The sequence below is a fragment of the Cervus canadensis genome, chromosome 15 (assembly GCF_019320065.1).
Source record: "Cervus canadensis isolate Bull #8, Minnesota chromosome 15, ASM1932006v1, whole genome shotgun sequence".
Classification (NCBI taxonomy): Eukaryota; Metazoa; Chordata; class Mammalia; order Artiodactyla; family Cervidae; genus Cervus; species Cervus canadensis.
The window spans coordinates 56,611,290-56,631,763 of record NC_057400.1 but is presented as its reverse complement, the minus strand read 5'-3'; the positions used below and the strand labels follow the sequence as shown (position 1 = coordinate 56,631,763).

Here is a 20,474-nt window from a genome sequence, read left to right as displayed (position 1 = left end):
CTCATTTAAGAGTCTTCTCAGAAGCTTTTTTCCTAAATTCTTCTTGCTCCTCCCTGGCCATTCCTAAGCTTTGTTGTTGTTACTTTTTAGCCGCGAAGTCATGTCTGACTCTTTTATGACCCCGTGGACTGTAGCTGCCATGCTCCTCTGTCCATGGGATTTTCCAAGCAGGACTAAGGGAATGAGTTGCCTTTTCCTTCTTCAGGGAAGCTACCTGACCCAGGGATCAAACTCAAGTCTCCTACCTTGGCAGCAGATCCTTTACCACTGACCAACCAGGGAAGCCCCTAAGCTTAAGGGAGGCTAGAATGCTTCCTGGAAAGGCAACTAGCAGTCTCTGATAGAGATACCACAGCCCTGGTGGAGTAAATGACTCCCTCCCCAAATGGGAAGAAGTCATAAGCCTTTTAAACACCATTGTGCTCTAGCCTGGGGAAAACCCAGTAGCATATGGTGCCTGGAGCAGGTACATGTGTGACATTTATAAACGATTATTATTAATTTTCCAGCCTGAGCCAATTTCACACTAAAGGTTTGTTTTAAAGGTAGTCTATTTAACGTGAATGTCTAAAAACATTTATCCAAGAAAGTCTTGGTTCAGTTCTGTGTTCACCATTATTGTTTGATTATTTGTTTTTTGAAGCAAGTTTTAAAATCTGCTGGAAGCCTCCTGTGGTAGTTAATACATTATCTTAAGCAATTTAATGCAAATTAATTTTTACACAACCTTGAGTTTCAGAGGCCACTGAACTGGGGAGGGAAGGAGTGAGGTTTAGGAGGAATCTGTTTGCTGCCTCCCATCTGGACCGCACAGCCAGCTCCATCTGCTCTCACATGTAGTAACCAACACTTCGGCTACTCCCTTGCCAAACACACCATGTGGAAGTTAGCTTATTCTTTTACCCAGAAAAATGGTAAAATGCACAAAAAGGTGTGCATTTCATGTTTTCTAGAAGACCCAATGGGATTATTTTAGTGTTTCAATATTCAGTTTTGTACTACAATGCTAATTTTCCATTCAGCTTTATGGTTCTTTTTTTGTGTTTGTTTTATTTCTGGATTTCATTACCTTTTAATGCCACAATTCTCCTTTTCTAGTAGGGTCTTGCAACACATTCATATCATATAGGAGCCACCGAAAGGTTCAGGGTAGAGAGCAGCAGGCTCAGATGTGTGGTTTGATTGACCAGGATAGATGCAAGGAGAGCTCATTGGACAGGACTCAAGGAAGCAGGGAGCCCAGGCAGGAGCTGAGCAGATTAAGGCAGTGGAGAAGGTGAGGGTAGCCTGAGCTTGGGTGATTGAAATGGCACTAGACTGACACACGGGGGCACTTTGGGAGTAGGATTGAGAGGACTTGGTGATAGTCTGGATGTGGGGGAAGACAAAGATGTCATGAATGATCTGTAGATTGCTGGGCTGGGCAGTTGGGTGGAGACGGTAATACTTAATTCCCTGAGGGAGTAACCCTGACAGCAGGGTTCACAGGAAGGCAATGAGCTGAGTTCAGGACAATCAGGTCACGATCTGGCCTTTACAACACGATGGAGGAGTAGAAGGCTGACAAGCCAAATGGGATTCTTAGCAACTACATCATTGCAACATGGCATGTAAAATTCAGGAATATGGCAGATGCAGTCGGAACTAATCCTTACCTTTGAGCATCAGGAAAGATTAGCAGTTCAAAAGTCCACTAATTTAAAAGTTGGGATTTGCTGCACAATTGGCCACTTCTCTCTGAAGTCACAAACCTTCAGTCGAAGCCTTCTTGTTTCTTGGAGATGCTCTTTACACATGTGACTGGCCAGTCTTGAGAATTCTAAAGAATTTCAGGACCTACCACCACTTGCATGCATTCTTGCTTCTACTGTTGAAGGTTTGAGCAGAGATGACACCAGCTGGTCATGCCACCAATGACTTTCCATTTCAAAATGCCAACCCCCAAGTGGGCTTTGACATTTTTGTTGAGGAAGTTAAATGATCATGGTTGCAAGTAATCACATCTTCATTACAAGGATAATGCCTCAAACAAGACATTTAAGAGGGGCTCCAAGTCTATTTTTAAATTTTACCCCCCAAAATCGATATTTTAAAAATATTTTAATTTCTCTTTTCTCTACCATGCCATCATATCTGTTAGTTTCTGATTATTTCTCTTGAGTAGGGTGGGGATGGAGGAAATCAGAAAATACAGTTCTTATTGCCAACACCCTGGGAATATATGAGTCAACACTAGGAAGTAAAAACTATCTTCTCTCTTTGGCCTTTAAAAAAAATAAATAGCCAGCTCAGATAATTGCCTCAAAGTTTGTTTTAAAGGTATTAATGATGTAGTTGGACATTTTCAGGTTCAAAGGAAGTCTGCCTTTAATTTGGTGGGGTTCCTCTCTGCCCCTTCTCAGCAAGAATGTAGGAGTAGGGACTCCTAAGAACAGAGCTTTGTGTTGGCTTCCTCCCCTGTAGCACATCTGCCTCCATCTATCCAGCAGTCGAGTTCCGAGAAGGGACTGTGGCCGGCTGAGAAGCACACGCCGGCCAGATGGTGGCAGATGTGGATCTTGGTGGTGGAGGGAAAGCAAGGCCCAAATATGCCTCCCAGCAGCTTAGAGAGCTGCTACAAACACGGTCTCAGGAATTATGGTAGTGAGACAGAATACTGTATTCATTTCCCAAGGGGGTCATTCTGGGGTTGTTTTTACAGCAGGATTTTGTAGCAGGTCAGAACGTCCTGACCTTACTCATCCTGACCTCCCCTGTCTTCCTGCCACTGCTTTGTGGGCAGAGAGGAGGAGGGCTGCTGTTCCCGGAGCTAGAGATCCAGAGATAGAGGCCTTGTTTCCACTCTCCCTTGGAGCTCATGGGCTGGGACCCAAGACAGAGTTGTTTAAAACCAATGATAGCGACTTCCACCGCTGGACCATGGTGATAGGGGGGATAAAACACCAAAAACCCAAAAACACACAGAAAAATACATCAAACAAGTTTTCAGACAGTGGACAACAGCCACACAATACAGATTTGTGAGAAAGGGGAACAAATGAAATGGGCCCGCCAGCTGTCCCAGCTCACTCCCTGGGGGGAGTGACCCGGCCGCAGCAGGGGGAGGAGCACCCAGACAGAGTCAGGGGTCTCAGTGGGATAAGGAGGCAGAACCAGGAGTCGAGGGAGGCCAAGGAGGTGAGCGTTCCGGGAAGGGTGGCTGAGAAGAGACGCTGCGTGAGACAGCTCCGGGGATCTGCAGTGGCCCGGGCCTTCAGTGCCGTTCGCTCCCTGCACGTGAGGAAACTACTGAGGCTGGAAAGAACTAGCAAAAAGCAGCAAGCAGAGGAATCCTCAGAGTTCACACGGGCGGGGAAGTAGTCCATGCTTCCACCACCCAGAATTTTAGAGAAAAACCTTGAAATATATGACGTTCTGGGCACAGTTCTCAGAAGATTACTGTCTTAGTAGTGGGGCCAAATTAGCCCTAAAGTTTGCTCCAGACCCACCAAGGGAAGCTTAAAGACAAGCCTCAAAAGATCATGTTATTTCTAAGTAACCCAATGCTTTCCCCAATAAAACTGAGGAATGTTTAAAGTAATGGAAAAAAAAAAATCCATCACATATCCCCTGAAGAGCAGAATGGCTACCCAATTCCAGTGTTCTTGCCTGGAGAATTCCATGGACAGAGGAGCCTGGCGGACTGCAGTCCATGGGGTCACAAAGAGTTAGACATGACTAAGCAACTTTCACCTTTTTTCATATATGTACATAATATACATACTTATACTGACATAGGCATAAAATGTTTCTAGAAGGATACCCAAGAAACTGGTAACATCAGTTGCCTCTGGCGATGGAAATTAAATCTCTGGGGCAGGGGGTGAAGGGAGATGTTTAACCCTGTACATATTGGACCCTTTGTATTCACTAGACTACACGTCTAGTGAATGTATGACTTATTCATAAAATATGGAATAAAACATATGCACTGGTCACAAGTGAGCTCACAAGTGGAGCCTGACTGGAATCAGGAAGGACGTGAGGCCCCTCAGCCACCTGGATGGCCAGATGCCTCGGGCTGTGTCCCCAGGGTATACAGGGTCGTGTCAGCGACGGGCCACCGACAGGGCTGGGGAGCTGAAGTGGGCTTGGGAGCCCCCAGGATATCCATCTGTAGCCCAAGTTGGGTTTTGAGGTCAGTAAATCCCTTACCTACACTTGGAGGTGCATAGGAGTCACTGGTTTACTGTTCAGTTCAGTTCAGTTCAGTCACTCAGTCATGTCCAACTCTTTGCGACTCGATGAACCACAGCATGCCAGGCCTCCCTGTCCATCACCAACTCCCGGAGTCCACCCAAACCTATGTCCATTGAGTCGGTGATGCCATCCAACCATCTCATCCTCTGTCGTCCCCTTCTCCACCTGCCTTCAGTCTTTCCCAGCATCCCAATGAGTCAGCTCTTTGCATCAGGTGGCCAAAGTACTGGAGTTTCAGCTTCACCATCAGTCCTTCCAATGAACACCCAGGACTGATCTCCTTTAGGATGGACTGGTTGGATCTCCTTGCTCAGCAGATTTGGGTTTAAAGGGAGAGCGCCCCAAGGACTAGAACTGTTAGGTTGCTTACGGGGATATATATTTCAGCTCAGTAGAAAGAACAACATTCTAAAATCAGGATGAAGAGGAAACTGGACACACCCACCCAGGGAGGTCATGAGTTTACTACCTCTGGACATGTCTAAACACTGAAAGGCCACACCGAGGGATGTCACCGAAGAGACTCAGCATCCCACGGTGGATTACACCACGCACATGACGTTTAGTATCCCTCTGCGTGTACATGCAGAGTGAGCAGAAGGCTGACATGTCCCTTTTCTCTTTTGCTAAGAGAAGAGTTAGTCAAACAAGACAGATCCCAGCAGCATTTGCACAGAATTTATCAGGTATCACCCACTGATGAGAAGTTTGTAGGAATACCTGTATCTTTCTAAATACTGGGAGCAATTCTCTTGCTGACGGTACATTGCACGTACACCATAAACCTCGGAATTTAAATTTGTGGATCATGCCTTGCCTTCCTAATATTCTAATAGTTCCATATTCTCCCAGCTAACTGCATTTATGTGTAACAAATTTATAGTGCAAGAATTATTCTTTAAGATGAAGTTCTTGCTCCCTTTGCCTAGAGCCAGCACCCGACTAGAAGAAAATGATATTCCAGTATGGCAATTCTGTATTTAAGGAGAGTATGAAATAAAGAGAAAAAGGAATACTGAGAAATATGTACCACCCCCTCAAAAAATTTTATATTCAACACAAAGAAAGCAAGACAGAGAACAAAGAGCTAGATAAAAGAAAGCAATCTGTTTGGGGCTAAGCCAAATAAATTTAAATAGTTTTAGAAATAAATTGGTGGAGTAATTCGAATCATGGGCAGGTGCTATGAATGTAATTTAGTAAATGCTCGGGAACCTGCCAAGGAAGAGAAAAATGTGTTGCTTTTGAGATCATTTCCCAGCAGCTTCATAAAAGAAAACTGATTACAGGAATTTAATAAGTAAAACAGAGCCAGAACTATAGTAATCAAATGAGTTTTTAATTACATTTCATGCAGAAAAAAATTCCAATTTGTGCTCCTGGGATTAAAAAAAAAAGTTTAGAGAAATGCTTTTGTAGCAGGAAAATAACATAAACACTAATTTCCATAGGAATTATAGTGGTCGGTTTAATTAAAAGGCTTGATCAGAGCAAAGAGGACGCAGTGCCAAACTATACTGAAAACCATGGCACGCGTCGCCCCCTCTCACACTATTGTCGAAATAAAAACTCTGCACTGAGCAGAAAACAGGCACCTGCATTTTGCTCGTGATGTAAAGGGGATTTTGATTACTGCCTGAATTATTACGCTGCTGTGATTTATTATCATATGGAATAACGAATACATCCAATTTCAAATTAGACGTCATTGCTTGGTGTGATAAATATCACGCTAATATGCTCTGTTTGGGGGATGTGAATGTGAAGGGGCACCACCTAGGCCAGGGTGGAGTGCTCACTGGTCAGCAGGCTCCCTGATTATTTCTGGACTTCCAGCCCCCACTTAACCTACATCTAGTTGCATCACACTTGTATCTCTGAAACTCCCCAGAGCGGAATGTTATTTAGGCAATGCTTCAGGCCTTCCTAACACACTGCAGTCGTGATCAGGGTATTCCATCCTCAACAGAAACAACTCTTCTTCCTATTGGCGGACTTCGCTCTGGAGCACCTGCCAACCGCCTGTCAGGCTTGAAGGCTTTTCAGGAGGTGTCCTACAATGGCGGTGGTTTAGTCACATGGTCACATTTTGTCTCCCTTGTGATGAATGGGACGCACCTGCAGGGCGTCTCCACGGGACTAGGGCTATAATCTGTGGCCACAGAACGCTGACCAAGGCTTTTCCAGGGGCTAAGCCCTCACAGATCCATGATCCTTGTTTTATTCATTGCTTTGTCCCAGTAGAGCGGTGATCCAAGATTTGTGAGGCTGGAAGTTTGTACTGTTTGGGAATAGGGGACCATTTTTTTTTTTTTTTAATGATACAAAATTAAGTGCAAAACAGATATATAGAAGGGTCTCCTGCAAGTGAGCAGGCTGGATCCTGACCTTTCTTAGCCTTGGGGGTCGGTCAGCCTCTGGCCACACCCTACATTTTCTCTCCCTCATTTCTTCCCCACCCCTCCATCTGTCCCTCTCTTCCACACCCCTTTTTCTTTTCTCTCGTGTCTATTTCCATGCATGTTCTCATGGTGATCTGTACATTGAGCACAATTCCCTGATCCTGCGCTTTAAAAAATGAGCTCCTCTCATTTCAGGACTTTACCTGGCCTTTCTCATTCAGGTGAATCCACCCAGAATCATCTATGGTGGAGCAAATGGTAGGTTTATTTTTGTAAAAATTTCAGTTCCTGGTCTATTGAGATCCAGAGCCCTCCTTAGCAGGCAAAGATACACATATTAGTAGACATGTGTGAGCTGAATATTTTGTTTCCTATTGATGTGAATTTAAAACAGGATCATAATCACATCGGCTGGCGCCCCCTAGAGCAGTACACAGACATCTGTCTTATTTTTTCGTTTTCTCTATAAGTTCTATTAATACAACACAGTGATGTTAAGTGCATATTTGCTTCTTGTAAATAGGTCATGTTTACCAAAATAATCATCATTTTCATTGCTTACAGCCCATTTCCATTCTCCTCACAAGTGAAAGCTAGAAAATCAAGGCCATGATTGGTTCATCTCTCCCCCCACCCGCTTTTGTTTTCTTGTAGGCACTGGTGAAGGTCAATGTGAAACTGAAGCCGATGTTGGATTCCGTGGCCACCAACAGAAGTAAGTGGGAAGAGCTGCACCAGAAAAGGCTGCCCGTCTCCTCGACTGCCTCCGCCCGCTCTGCCAAGGTCACAGAGACCAGGGATGACAGAAACTAACCCTCCAGGCCAGCCGCTGCTGCAAAATGACTGCGCCCCCAAGAGTCGGCTTCCATCCCGCACACCATTCTTTGGTTCCTTTAGGCTCAAACAGACATACAACCTCAGGGATGTGCTGAGAAGCATGCCTGGATGTTCACCCTGCAGCGTGGTGTCAGCACAAAGGACAGAGGAGGAAGGTGGGGGCAGCAGGCAGACTCCAGGACCCTCACCTTTCCCCGATGAGCACGGAGATTCTGGGCTGAGAAGCTTCTGGGCAGAGGGCAGCCGTGGGGCCAGGACTGAGGATGGCTGGCCCTGCTCCCTCGGAGCTAAGGGGACACTGAACAGTGAAGGCGTCATTAGCGCTGCTTCATTTTGTATATGGCTATTCTGTTTGTTACAAGCCAAACAATGCCTGCCTCTGCTTCCTCTCCCAAGCTCCCTTTTGTGCCAGACTGTCCCTAGAATCCCAATTTGTATTCTGTGGAGATATCTTATTTTTAATCCTAAAGCTTCTTAATGATAGATCAGAGCCTTCAGAATTGCCTACCTAAAAGAGACACCTATATTATCCTTACAAAAACCAGCCACTCCCAGTTTTCCCTAAAAAGGTCCATAGTAGGAAGACAGCAAATGTGTTTGTCTGATTGGTGTTTACACATGATTCGTAACACTGCATTGGGATTGTGGTCCCCTTTTTTAGTTTTTAGATTCAACCTTCAATGTAGATCAAGTCTTCTCCTAGCAGGAATGGATTGGTAGACTTTTATTGAAGTCTGGATGAAAGAAAATCTATAGGTGGATTTACCATGAGTGACACAAGAACATTCAGAACTATTTCCAACAGTGAGACATTTCACAGGACACAGCAGAGCCATGGAGAATGATCACTGACAACCTTTATATATATTAGAGTTCTCCTAGTGATGAGTTTCAGTATAAAGTCTAAGGTTACTGCCAGTGCCAACTGAAAGCCAAATGGAGAGTGCCCCAATTTTGGATTTTTCCTTAAGTGTAAAATATAATGCTTGAAAGATTAAGAAATAACAGTCTGGGCAGTGAACAAATATCCTACAGAAATCCAGATTTATAAAAGGTAAGAATGTGTGCATGCTAAGTTGCTTCAGTCATGACCGACTCTTTGCAACCTTATGGACTATAGCCCACCAGGCTCCTCTGTCCATGGGATTCTCCAGGTAAGAATAGTGGAGTGGTTGCCATGCCCTCCTCCAGGGGATTTTCCCAACCCAGGGATCGAACTCGGGTCTCTTATGTCTCCTGCACTGGCAGGAGGGTTATTTACTACTTGCACCACTTGGGAAGCCCATAGAGAAGAATAAGCTATGTTAAACAGATGCAGAGATTAGAAAGCCGAGAGACTGAGGACATGGTATGCCCTATCCAAAGTCCCCACTGTGGGACTTTCCTGGTGATCTAGTAGTTAAGAATCTTCCATCACAAAGGAACTAAGAGTCTGCATGCCGTGAGGTGCAACCAAAAAAAAAAAAAAAAAGAGAGAGAGAGAGAAACAAAACAATGCTGGGCTAGAAGCTAGACTTGTACCCTAGCTCTGGCACTATTCACTGGATGGCTTTAGACAAATCACTTAACTTCTTCCTTTTTCCTCATTTGTCAAATGAGATTACACTAAGAAATTATTTTCAAACATAACTTAACCTTAGAACTCTTCATTCAAGTAAATCTTACAAAGTATCCCCAAGACATAAAACATCTAAAAGTCCAAGTCCTCTGTTTGAAGCTGGGTTGGGGGAGCCCTATGAAGCCTCATCTCTTTGATTACATACCTAGCAGCCCATAAAGGGCCTCTGAGGAATTTGAAAATCTCTGGACCAGATAAACCTTGCAGTCCATTCCAGTTCCAAAAAAAATCTAAATTTAAAACCACTTCTATTCTTATTGTTGATGGTCAGTGTCAGTTATTAACTTTACTCAGAGAAAGAGGGGCCAAGTTCCACCAAGGACATTGTTTTCCTGGTACATAGTAGACATTGGGGAAATGTTTAAAGAATGGGTAAATTAAGGAACCAAAACAGAAGTAAGGGAAGAGCAAGGTAACCATGAGGAAGAAGAAAGATTCTACATGACCAGAAATGGAGGAAAAGAAAATTATAAACCAGGCAAATGGGGGAAGAGGAGGAGGAGGAGGAGGGGAACCAAAAGAAAATGACTAACAAGAATATATAGGGCCCAATGCAGGTGGTAAGAGATGGCCAAAGGGAAGGTGAACATTAATCCAAACACGGAAAAAATGGGACTTGTTATAAAAAAAAAAAAAAATGAAGGTACGTCTTGTCATCAATTGCTTAGAGAAGAGAGATACTTGAGTAGGGAGGGGATTGACAAAAGAGAGAAGGAAGGAGTGGGAACCCTAAAAAATAATGTTCCCAGCTACCCTCTACCACTGTCTCTGTGGGGAAGACTGGAGAAACTCGAGGAGAAAATAAGTGCAGGAAAAATTGCCTCTGCAGAGCAGGTAAGAGGAGGTTGTTCAGATTTATGGATTTTATTAAGCCAGTTTTCTGAATCACTCAGCTATAAAGGAAAATAGCTTCTGCTGGGCTGTCTCCCTCCTTCAGGTGAGGAAGAAAGGGCGGGTGGAAGCAGGGACAGAGCCTGGTTGTGTGTCTGCAGCTAGAAGCACTGCAGGTGTTTCTAGCTGTTGTCACATGTTTGTATCACAAGTGGGAATTGAAAATCAGTCCATGTGAGGCAGAGATGAACCCACATCTGTCATCCTCCCCAACGATAAATAAATAAATAGCCCAGAAAGATGGATGCCAGTGTATCTAGAGCAAAATTTTAAAGCATGTGCTTTATGATAAAACTAGACCCAGGGTCCGATGGAGACTGCAGGCAGCTACATGCATTGTGGCTACCCTGAATGTTGATGCTGCATATTGCTGAGGGGAATGTAATTTATAGCAGAAACCCTCCGGCTCCCACTAAGGTTGAGTTTTCCTCTCATTTTCTTGCCTTTTTATTGGCTTCACTGCACGGTTGCCAATAGCAACATCCACTGGTAGCAAGGGGAGTTCAACACCATTGCAATCTGCCATACAGTGGAGCCCTGACAATGTCAACCATCAATCAAGTGGCTGTTTGTAATTGCCTCCATCTATTTCTCCTGTCTCAAGGTATCTTTCCTATTGTGGGTCAAAATTCAGAAACTGCTGACTAATGCCCAGGTCTGTTCCTCCATGACCATGAAACAGTAGAAAAGGAGGGTAGCAGGCTCCCTGGAGCCAACAACCCAGAAGATTAGAGGTTGAACTTGGGAGTTTGGGGTATTTTAAATCCCTTTTCTAAGTAATGTATAACTTTAGAAGAATTTGAGGTATGTGTGGTTACCCATATAATCTGCTTTCCCAAAACAGAAAAAGAGAAAATTTCCCAGTTGTTATTATTAATATTTATTTCCTATTGGAGGAAGGCATTTAAATGTGAACCTTCTTATAAAACCTCCAACAGACCAAATGTTTGGTTCTCTTGGCATTTATGGTTGAAATGACTTCATCCTACTTTGTCCACGAGATGTATTTTTCTCAGGCAGGCTGTTTATCATTTTATTAGTCAGTACGTGGATAATACATGCACAACCTACAATATAGCTGGCAATCCCGGCCAGAAGGGACAGCTTGGCAGACTGCGAAGGGCACCACCCCAGGGCACAGTGGATGGGGCTCCCCCTGGCCTGGCTTGTTATCTTGGGACCCTCAGGTCTCGGATTTTCCACCTGTAAAATAAAAGCCCTGACTTTTATTCATCCCTACACCAAAGGACCAAGCTGTGTTTAACTTTAAAAAATTATTCCATGTAATTGTCTTATTCACTCTTCTCAAACAAGATAGGGATAAACAGGTCATCTCCTCCCTAAAGACAAAATAAAAAGTTACATACATGGAGTAGATACGAAAACCTTACCACAGATATGTCTGAGCCTGCCTCTAATGATCATAAAAGACATAGTCATCAGTATAATTTTTTAAAAATATACCCTTTTATTCCATAAAGGATAGCTTTAGATTATTTCATAGCATAGATATCCCATAAATGGTAGTCAGTTTAATTTAGAATTTATAAAGTGAGTCAAAAGAAGTTAAAATTGCACATGATTTCTGTTTCTGAAATCTGCAATGTCCACATATTTCCAGGTATTTTATATTTAAATACCCATTGGGTTGGGTTAGAAATAATCGTTAAAATTTTGTTAGTGAAATAACTAGTATTAATGCTACAGGAATTCAGTTGCTTTTTTCATGTATCAAAATGTATCATATTTGATCCACTTCCCTTAGGTCATTAAACAGAATCTGCTCAATTTACTTTGTGGTAGAATTCTTTTAAAATCCATTGCTCCTGCTGACTCAATGAATTACAGAAAGATAAAATACAGTTTCATCTCCATTAATAGTGTGAAAAACTCCTGCCAAGTGGGACAGAAATCTAAGATTAAGGGAAGATTTACATATAAAGAAAAATGTTTTGGCTGGAAAAACAATATTCAAAAAGGATTCATTAAAGCAAAAGAGTAAAACCTAGTTTGGGACCCTAAAAACTATGGCAGCGCCACTGCAGTGAAATTTCATTGTCTGCTTCAGAATAACAGTCTCTGAAACAGTTGTCATGCGCTGTAAAGAACTCCCAAACCTCACATGTATCAGGAAATTTAAAGGTTGAGTCTGGCTATAAGAAGGCCAAAATTTCATAAGTTTCATAAGTGAACAATAATAGAATAAAACATATAGATGGCAGAAGTGATGTGTCTGGGGAATTTCACGTTGAGCACTTGGACTTAACAATGCCTGAGGTCCTGCTTACATGGCTTGTGTATCTTTTCCTCAGCTGGTAATTTGATGTTGTACATCTTTTCTAATTTAATTTTGAATGTGCTTACATATTTAGTCCCTCTCTCAATAGCACTAAAGATAAGTTATTCACCTGTGTAGCACATCTCTACTAATATTGTTGAACGTATACACTGGGACAAAAATATGTTTGTTTTACTAAGTGAATGAAGTATTTGCTGTTAAAAAAAAAAATGTGTTATTTCAGGCCACCATTTATCTTTGTGCTCATTTTCTGTGTATGTGTATTAGAATCTCGATTATTTTTTCTTTAGATTTAGATTAAATCATATTTAGATGAATTTTTTTAAAAACACAAATAGCATTGTATGGAAACAAGAGTTTAGGTGTTGGGGAATCTCATCCTCTTGGGGAAAAATATTTTTGCCATTTTATTTTGATGTACAATCATCTAAAAAAGACCCCCTACTGATTTGCTTCTTAATTATTATTGTTTTACACCAAAGAAGTGAAATATGTCTTCAATTGACTTATCGGACATCACCCCCTTTGTGTATATCTCCCAGGCTGATGTGTCATTATAGGAATACTACATTATAAGACTGCTTGACCATATCACAAGCATCTAATCCATGATTTTGAAACTGCTTTAAGAGAACTAAATATCTTTGTTTTTAACAAAATGCTTAAAGCTTAACTAAACCTCTGAAATACTCTTTATTTCCCTTGAGAAGGATGATTTAAAGGCTGAAAGAGGCAGGCATGCATCCAAAGACCTAGGATTTAAATTCTGACTGTCCATTTATCCCATTAACCTTGTCTTCATCTGTGATGTTTGCTTGTGTAAGAAGATAGTGGGACAGCCCTGTCCACGGAGCATCTTAAAGATGACAAAACGTTCTTAGAATTACTGAAGTTTTTCTGGAGGGATAAGAGTCTGCAGCCCAATGCAGACGACTTCCCTGTGCCTGTTACAGATTGCTCAAATTTGCATGGGCAATTACACAGGGGGATCGCATCAATGCAGGGCCGCCAGCCACTGACGCCGTACAATTACACCGTGGCTTCGGTGCTTAAACTTTAAAATTCTTACACCATTGTGCCTGTTCTATTAGAACAAACTGCAGCAAATGATCCAAAGCAGATTCCAAAGACTGGAGAGGAGGTGCTCCGGGGGAAAGGAAGAGGTGCAGCCTGGCCCCTACTGGCCAGCTTAAGCCGTCACCAGTCCCCGCACGCGACTGAGGCAACCACGGGTTTCTTTGTGCTTTGTAGTCCCTGTTTTTCAGGTGGAGCCAACGGTAAGAATTACCTAATTCACAGTAGGGCTGTGAGGATTAATGAGGGAAGTTAGGCAAAGCAGGACCTGGCCCCGGTACAGAAAGTACTGCATAAACACAGGGGCTTAGAGGAGCTCTTTGTTTGGAAGGTTGATTGATTTCATCAAATGCAAGTATCCACAGTTGTGCCTTCTCTGGTAATTGCATTTATAAACAGCAATGTTATTGTGCTCTTCCTAATAAGTTAATTTCGATAATAACACCATAAGCCCCCAAATAAAAGGTACTTGATTTAAAAAAAAAGGTATATCCAAGAAGGAAATCTAATTAAAATATTAATAAAGCTGGAACCACCAGTGAAAGGAGAATTCATGAGGTTAAATGTCTTACCATCTTGAGCATAAATATTCCCAAGTGTTGATCTGGTACACAATTTTTCCTAAACTCTTAAAAGACTGAATAGATGCTCCGAAAAGTCAATCTATTACCAATTTGACAAAAATGTATTATTTCTGCCCCCTTTGTGGTGGAAGATTTCGAGGGGTGGGAAGGAAGACGTAAGGGGACTAAACAAATAAGGGGGCTGGCCACATCCTGAAGAAAATGGCTTGAGATGAGAGGGACCAGACATAACAACTGGAAAATGGTTTGGCAGAAAGAAATTCTTTCTTTATCAAAGAAATTGTCTGACCCCAGTTACGGTTGTTGAGATGTTCATAAATTACCAACGTTTACCAACAGGAAGTAATTACATTTAGAGGGTAAATAAGAAAGCATACTTTCCAACTAGTTTTAAAAGAGAATTTGATTATACGTAGATTTGATTATACAAATAGATTATACATAAAATAGGATATGGAATTTGGTCATCTCACATTTGACAGGCAGAAATATAAGCATGTTAAGAACCAGACATCATACTTTTAGCTCCTATCCATTGTGCCCAAATGAAATTCTTCTGTGTGGTAAATATGCCTCCCTTTATGCAGCAAAATCCACCCTGAGTCCAACACCATTTTCCTAAAGTCTAATTCCTTTCAACAAGGCACTAAATCTTTTTACTGCAACCACCAAATGTTTTCTTATTGCTAGAAATGGTACAATACACTAACTTTTTGATACATGCTCCAGCTTTCCAAGATTGTCTTGGAAACAAAATGATCCTTTATGACATTTTGTAATATCCCACCCCATTTATTGCTTTCCAGAATTTCTATCATTAATTAAAGGGCCTTCTTTCACCATCCCCCACCCCCCCAAAACCTAATCTATTCCCCAACTGCCTGTCATAGACTAAATAAAAGTCGGTCTATCACAGCAGCAGGCATGGTCATGCCAATTTCACAGTGTGATTTGTGCACTCATTTCATTTTGAAAATGACCCTGCCCTCCATCTGTCTAAGCCGAATGTCCTGCTTTTTTCAAGCCAGGCCTCAGGAGCAGCCGCACATGAAATAAGGAGGAAGAACAGCTTCCCTCTGCCCACTTCAGCAGCCATGCTCACAGACAGGTATCAGCACAAAGAGGGGAACCTCAGCTGATGCCTGTAGGGATGGGAGCAATGTAGGGGAGAGCACAGGCCTTCTATTTTGCTTCCATTCCCAAGAGGCCATTTGAAGGTGAATGCTTTCATGATGCAAATACAACCCTGAAAATCAGACTGATTGATTAAAGATACAAATGACAATTTCCCATTTCTATATTTAATAGCACCTCACCCAAAGTATCAGATCACACAAAAGGATTTTAAAATATTAATATTGAGCCTGAGTTTCCAAGGGACAAGTATAGTCAGGTAGTCATAAAGTTGAAGACCCTCCCCCAGCCACCCACCCCACTCCTGGATTACTGAGCAGCACTAGCAAGCATCCTTCAGCCCAAGTACCTCCCTGGGTTGAAGGCCCTAAAAGGGTGTACCCAGAGATTGAGTTGAAAGAAGCCTCAGAGTACAGTTATAGTGGACCTTATCCATTGCTTTTTCTGGGGATCTTAGGTGGGCCAGAATGCTATTCAACCCATCTGAAATGGGTACACTTTGTCCCTTTCTCAGTATCATGAAGTGGAAGGTTTCTTGTCTGGTCCCACCCAGAAGAACAGAGATCTGTCAGTTTCTCAGCAAGGAAAGCTGAAAGCACAGAAATTCAATTGCTTTGGATATAAGCAATCACAAAAGTCTCCTGCCAGCTATACAAGGTGACCAGGAACTATACCAACCCCATTATTTTCTAACACCTGCTCATAGCTACAATTCAGATATGGAAGTTCAAATGTCTATTGCCCACACCAAGTTGATTGGTTGTTTTAATGGAAGGAAAAAAGACACTACTTTTCCAGCACACAGTGTGGCATCAAACACAGCGCCTTCACAAACTCACCTGTAGGAAATACGTGGACTAGGTTACAGTCAGTATTTCCTCCTGAAACTAGCTGCTGAATATCACGGAACTACTGCTGTGTGCACTTGGGCAAATTATTTGCTCAAAAAACTAAATTTGCTGGGTGGTCTTGAGAAAATTCTTTAAAACTTTCTAGTACACAGATTCTGTATCTGTAATAAAGAGAACACACGGTGGTGATTAAGATTAGAAATAAGGTGCATCAATTGTCTGAGTGCCATACAATATGGTTAGTAGTGGCACTGGAATTTATAAATAGAAAAGATGTTATGGGCAGCAAAAGGACTTGATTGACTCTTTAAGCACACAGGAAAGACATGCTTTTATTTGTACGCTGTTTACTTTGGTACTAGATAGGCCAGTGTAGATCATGGATGATCAATGGAGATGTAGGGGGATCGAGGAAGATTGGTTTCTTACTTGTAGTGAAAGCTGGGGAGCCAAGCCAATAGATGTGGCCAAGATTAAATACTCACATCTACTCAGTAATAACTGTTCTTTGTGGAGGGCGGAGGGAACACCTGGATCTAACATTGAACGTCTTCCAGGACCAGATAATATTCACAAAACCATTTCCCATCGTTAACTTGCGTAAACGACAAAAATAAGAATTATCTTTATCTACTGCATATTACGTCTTAGAAAGTGTGCCCTCAAGGCAGCTTAAAAAGAGAAGCTACTCTAATTCCAAGAGAATTCCGAAGAGAATTCTCCTTCTCATTAAATTATAAAAACTAACCGCGAAACGACACCATGAGTGTATATTGCAAAGCGTATAAGGTTAAAAACGTAAGGGGCTTCTGATAGCAAACCTTTTTTCCCCGAGCCAGAGACAGGTGACACAAAAGGCTGCCAGCAATTTTAATCAACATTAATGGAAGGCAAGTGAAATCTCACTTCCCCACTCCGGAGGGGCCGTCCTGCAGAGACTACGCCTCCCAGCATGCAGCGCTGCACGTCCAGACGCCGGCGCGATAGGACCAGTGCATGCCGGGAAGTAGAGTTTCCGTTTCTGCACTGCCCCGAGGCCTTTCATCTATCTTGCGTGACTCACGACTTCCGCAGCCCGGAGTCCTCGAGGACTAATACAGTACTTTAAAAATTCACTTCAGTGATTCTTTTATATTCCTTACGCAGTTTTCCCATTGCCAAGTAACATCCGGACAAAAGAGTTTTCCGTTTCCGGTTGGCATGTTGCCTTGGTAACTGGGATGCACAGCCGCGGAGGCAGTTATGGCGGGGCTGGGCGGTGAGCCCATCCCCGACGGGGAATTCACCGCGGTTGTGTACCGGCTCATCCGGGATGCCCGGTACGCCGAGGCCGTGCAGCTGCTGGGCGGAGAGCTCCAGCGGAGCCCGAGAAGCCGCGCCGGGCTGTCGCTGCTGGGCTACTGCTACTACCGCCTACAGGAGTTCGCGCAGGCGGCCGAATGCTATGAGCAGCTGGGCCAGCTGCACCCGGAGCTGGAGCAGTACCGCCTGTACCAGGCCCAGGCCCTGTACAAGGCCTGCCTCTACCCAGAGGCCACCCGCGTGTCCTTCCTCCTCCTGGACAACCCCGCCTACCACAACCGGGTCCTCCGTCTCCAAGCCGCGATCAAGTACAGCGAAGGCGACCTGCCCGGGGCCAGAAGCCTGGTGGAGCAGCTACTGAGTGGAGAAGGAGGAGAAGACAGCGGGGGCGAGAACGAGCTGGATGGCCAGGTCAATCTGGGTTGTTTGCTGTACAAGGAGGGACATTATGAAGCCGCGTGTTCCAAGTTCTCTGCGGCCCTGCAGGCGTCGGGCTACCGGCCTGATCTTTCCTACAACCTGGCTTTGGCCTATTTCAGCAGCCGACAGTATGCATCTGCCCTAAAGCATATCGTGGAGATTATTGAACATGGTATCCGGCAGCACCCAGAGCTGGGTGTGGGCATGACCATTGAGGGCATTGATGTTCGAAGTGTTGGCAACACCTTAGTCCTTCACCAGACTGCTTTGGTGGAAGCCTTCAACCTCAAGGCTGCCATAGAATACCAACTGAGAAAGTATGAGGTGGCCCAAGAAACCCTCACTGACATGCCACCAAGGGCAGAGGAAGAGTTAGACCCCGTGACCCTGCACAATCAGGCACTAATGAACATGGATGTCAGGCCCACAGAAGGGTTTGAAAAACTACAATTTTTGCTCCAACAGATCCCCTTTCCTCCAGAGACCTTTGGCAACCTGTTGCTGCTCTATTGTAAATATGAGTATTTTGACCTGGCAGCAGATGTCCTGGCAGAGAATGCCCATTTGACTTACAAGTTCCTCACACCTTATCTCTATGACTTCTTGGATGCCATGATCACTTGCCAGACAGCTCCTGAAGAGGCTTTCGTTAAGCTTGAGGGCCTAGCAGGGATGCTGACTGAACAGCTCAGGAGACTCACCAAACAAGTGCAGGAAGCAAGACACAATAAAGATGATGAAGCTATCAAAAAGGCAGAGAATGAATATGATGAAACCCTTGAGAAGTACATTCCTGTGTTGATGGCCCAGGCCAAAATATACTGGAACCTTGAAAATTACCCAATGGTAGAAAAGATCTTCCGCAAATCTGTGGAATTCTGTAATGACCACGATGTGTGGAAGCTGAATGTGGCTCATGTTCTGTTCATGCAGGAAAACAAATACAAAGAAGCCATAGGTTTTTATGAGCCAATAGTCAAGAAGAATTATGACAACATCCTGAAAGTCAGTGCTATTGTGCTGGCCAACCTGTGTGTTTCATATATTATGACAAGTCAGAATGAAGAAGCTGAGGAGTTGATGAGGAAGATTGAAAAGGAGGAAGAACAGCTCTCTTATGATGACCCAGATAAGAAAATCTACCATTTCTGCATTGTGAATTTGGTGATAGGGACACTTTACTGTGCCAAAGGAAATTATGACTTTGGTATTTCCCGGGTTATCAAAAGCTTGGAACCTTATAATAAAAAACTAGGAACTGATACGTGGTATTATGCCAAAAGATGCTTCCTGTCATTATTAGAAAACATGTCAAAACACATGATTGTACCTCGTGACAGTGTCATTCAAGAATGTGTTCAGTTCCTAGAACACTGCGAACTTTACGGGAGGAACATACCTGCTGTTATTGAGCAACCCCTGGAACAAGAAAGAATGCATACTGGAAAGAATACAGTCACATATGAATCCAGAGAGTTAAAAGCTTTGATTTATGAGATTATAGACTGGAATATGTAGTAGTGTCTAATGATGGCTTTTATCAAAATGGCTCTGTTAACTTTATATATTTGCAACTCTTTTATCTTTGTCCTTTGGCGTCTTCACATTTGTTATACATTGAAATTTGTACACTTGAAAATTATAATGAAAATAATTTAGGTGTATCTTTTGAGAAACATCACAAAAGGATTATAATAAAAAGAACTTGAGCCCTAGAAAGATTTATGAAAAATTCAAAAGTGAATGGGGAAATGTGTCTAATAGTATTTGTAATGCCTACATCTCCTCTCCTTTGTATCTTTTGTGTTTTGCTATACTCTGAAAAAGTCCTGCATGAGAAGATTATATCCTCCAGGGACCAAGCACTGTTAAGTCCAGATCTCAGTTAATATATAGGACACCTGGAGATTAATAATAATCTTAAAGATTTCATGTTATACTCCAACAATTTATCTTTGAGTAACATTAATGTGTAATGCATATGTTTTGCATAGATTTTAGTATGTCTTGGCAGAATTTTCCAATACAATGGTAATGCTTTAACAAAAATTCTTTATATTCCAAACTTTTTTTTAACCTGCAAGATTTAGTAGGAAATTATACCATAACAAAACTATGGTGCTGTGGTGTGGAGACAATAAACAACTGACAGATTTTCATGGTTCTCTTTTGTCCATTTGTTAATAATTTGAATATAAGTGTTACTCTTTTCTTTAACTGATTAATAACACTTATTAATAAAGTTCTAAGATACCCTTAAAACTTGGTTTTTAATTCTTGTTTCTACTTAGGACACATTGATACTGGACTTTGTTTTTATGTTGTAACATCTTGGAAAAAGAAAAATATTATACACTATTCCAATCACCCCATCAAAGTCTTCTACTCATACCATAAAATGCTAGCAATGGATTCTGAAACCTTATGACATTTAATTTTCTACAAGCTACAAGAGCTTTATTATTTCTTTCCTCTACCCCCTATACCTTTGTTCTTCATAAAAGTGACTGTCATGGCCACTTAACCTTGTTTAGAAAAGTCAACAACATTAGGTTGAACCATATGAAATTGCTGATTTATTTAAAAGTTTTCAACCTACAAAAACAGTAGCTCCCATGGTTCAACCTAATAGCTCTCAATGAACAGTAGGAATTCCTACTATAATAATGGTTTTTTTTTTTTCTTCAGGGAGGAAAAAAAATAATGGCACCCAAATGAAGCATGCTGAGAATAATTGTGTAGCGTAATATCTTTGGGTACTGAAATTCTATATCTGTCTGAGAGTTTGGCTTATTGTGAATTCTGCATGGGCTTGAAATTATA

General features: G+C 42.4%; 2 protein-coding genes across 2 annotated transcripts in view; both read left to right on the top strand.

Annotated features, from left to right (window-relative positions):
• PDE11A (phosphodiesterase 11A) overlaps positions 1–7,776 on the top strand; it is a 262,481-nt gene extending 254,705 nt beyond the window's left edge. The window contains exon 18 of the mRNA XM_043487864.1: positions 7,296–7,776. Coding sequence (XP_043343799.1) covers positions 7,296–7,454 — 159 coding nt within the window. The 3' untranslated portion in view covers positions 7,455–7,776. The remainder of the gene's footprint in view (positions 1–7,295) is intronic.
• Positions 7,777–16,964: 9,188 nt separating this feature from the next.
• Positions 16,965–19,913, top strand: LOC122453722 (tetratricopeptide repeat protein 30A). Its single transcript, XM_043487862.1, has one exon. The coding sequence runs from the start codon at positions 17,172–17,174 to the stop codon at positions 19,167–19,169; it is 1,998 nt and encodes a 665-aa protein (XP_043343797.1). The 5' UTR covers positions 16,965–17,171; the 3' UTR covers positions 19,170–19,913.
• Positions 19,914–20,474: the final 561 nt, after the last annotated feature.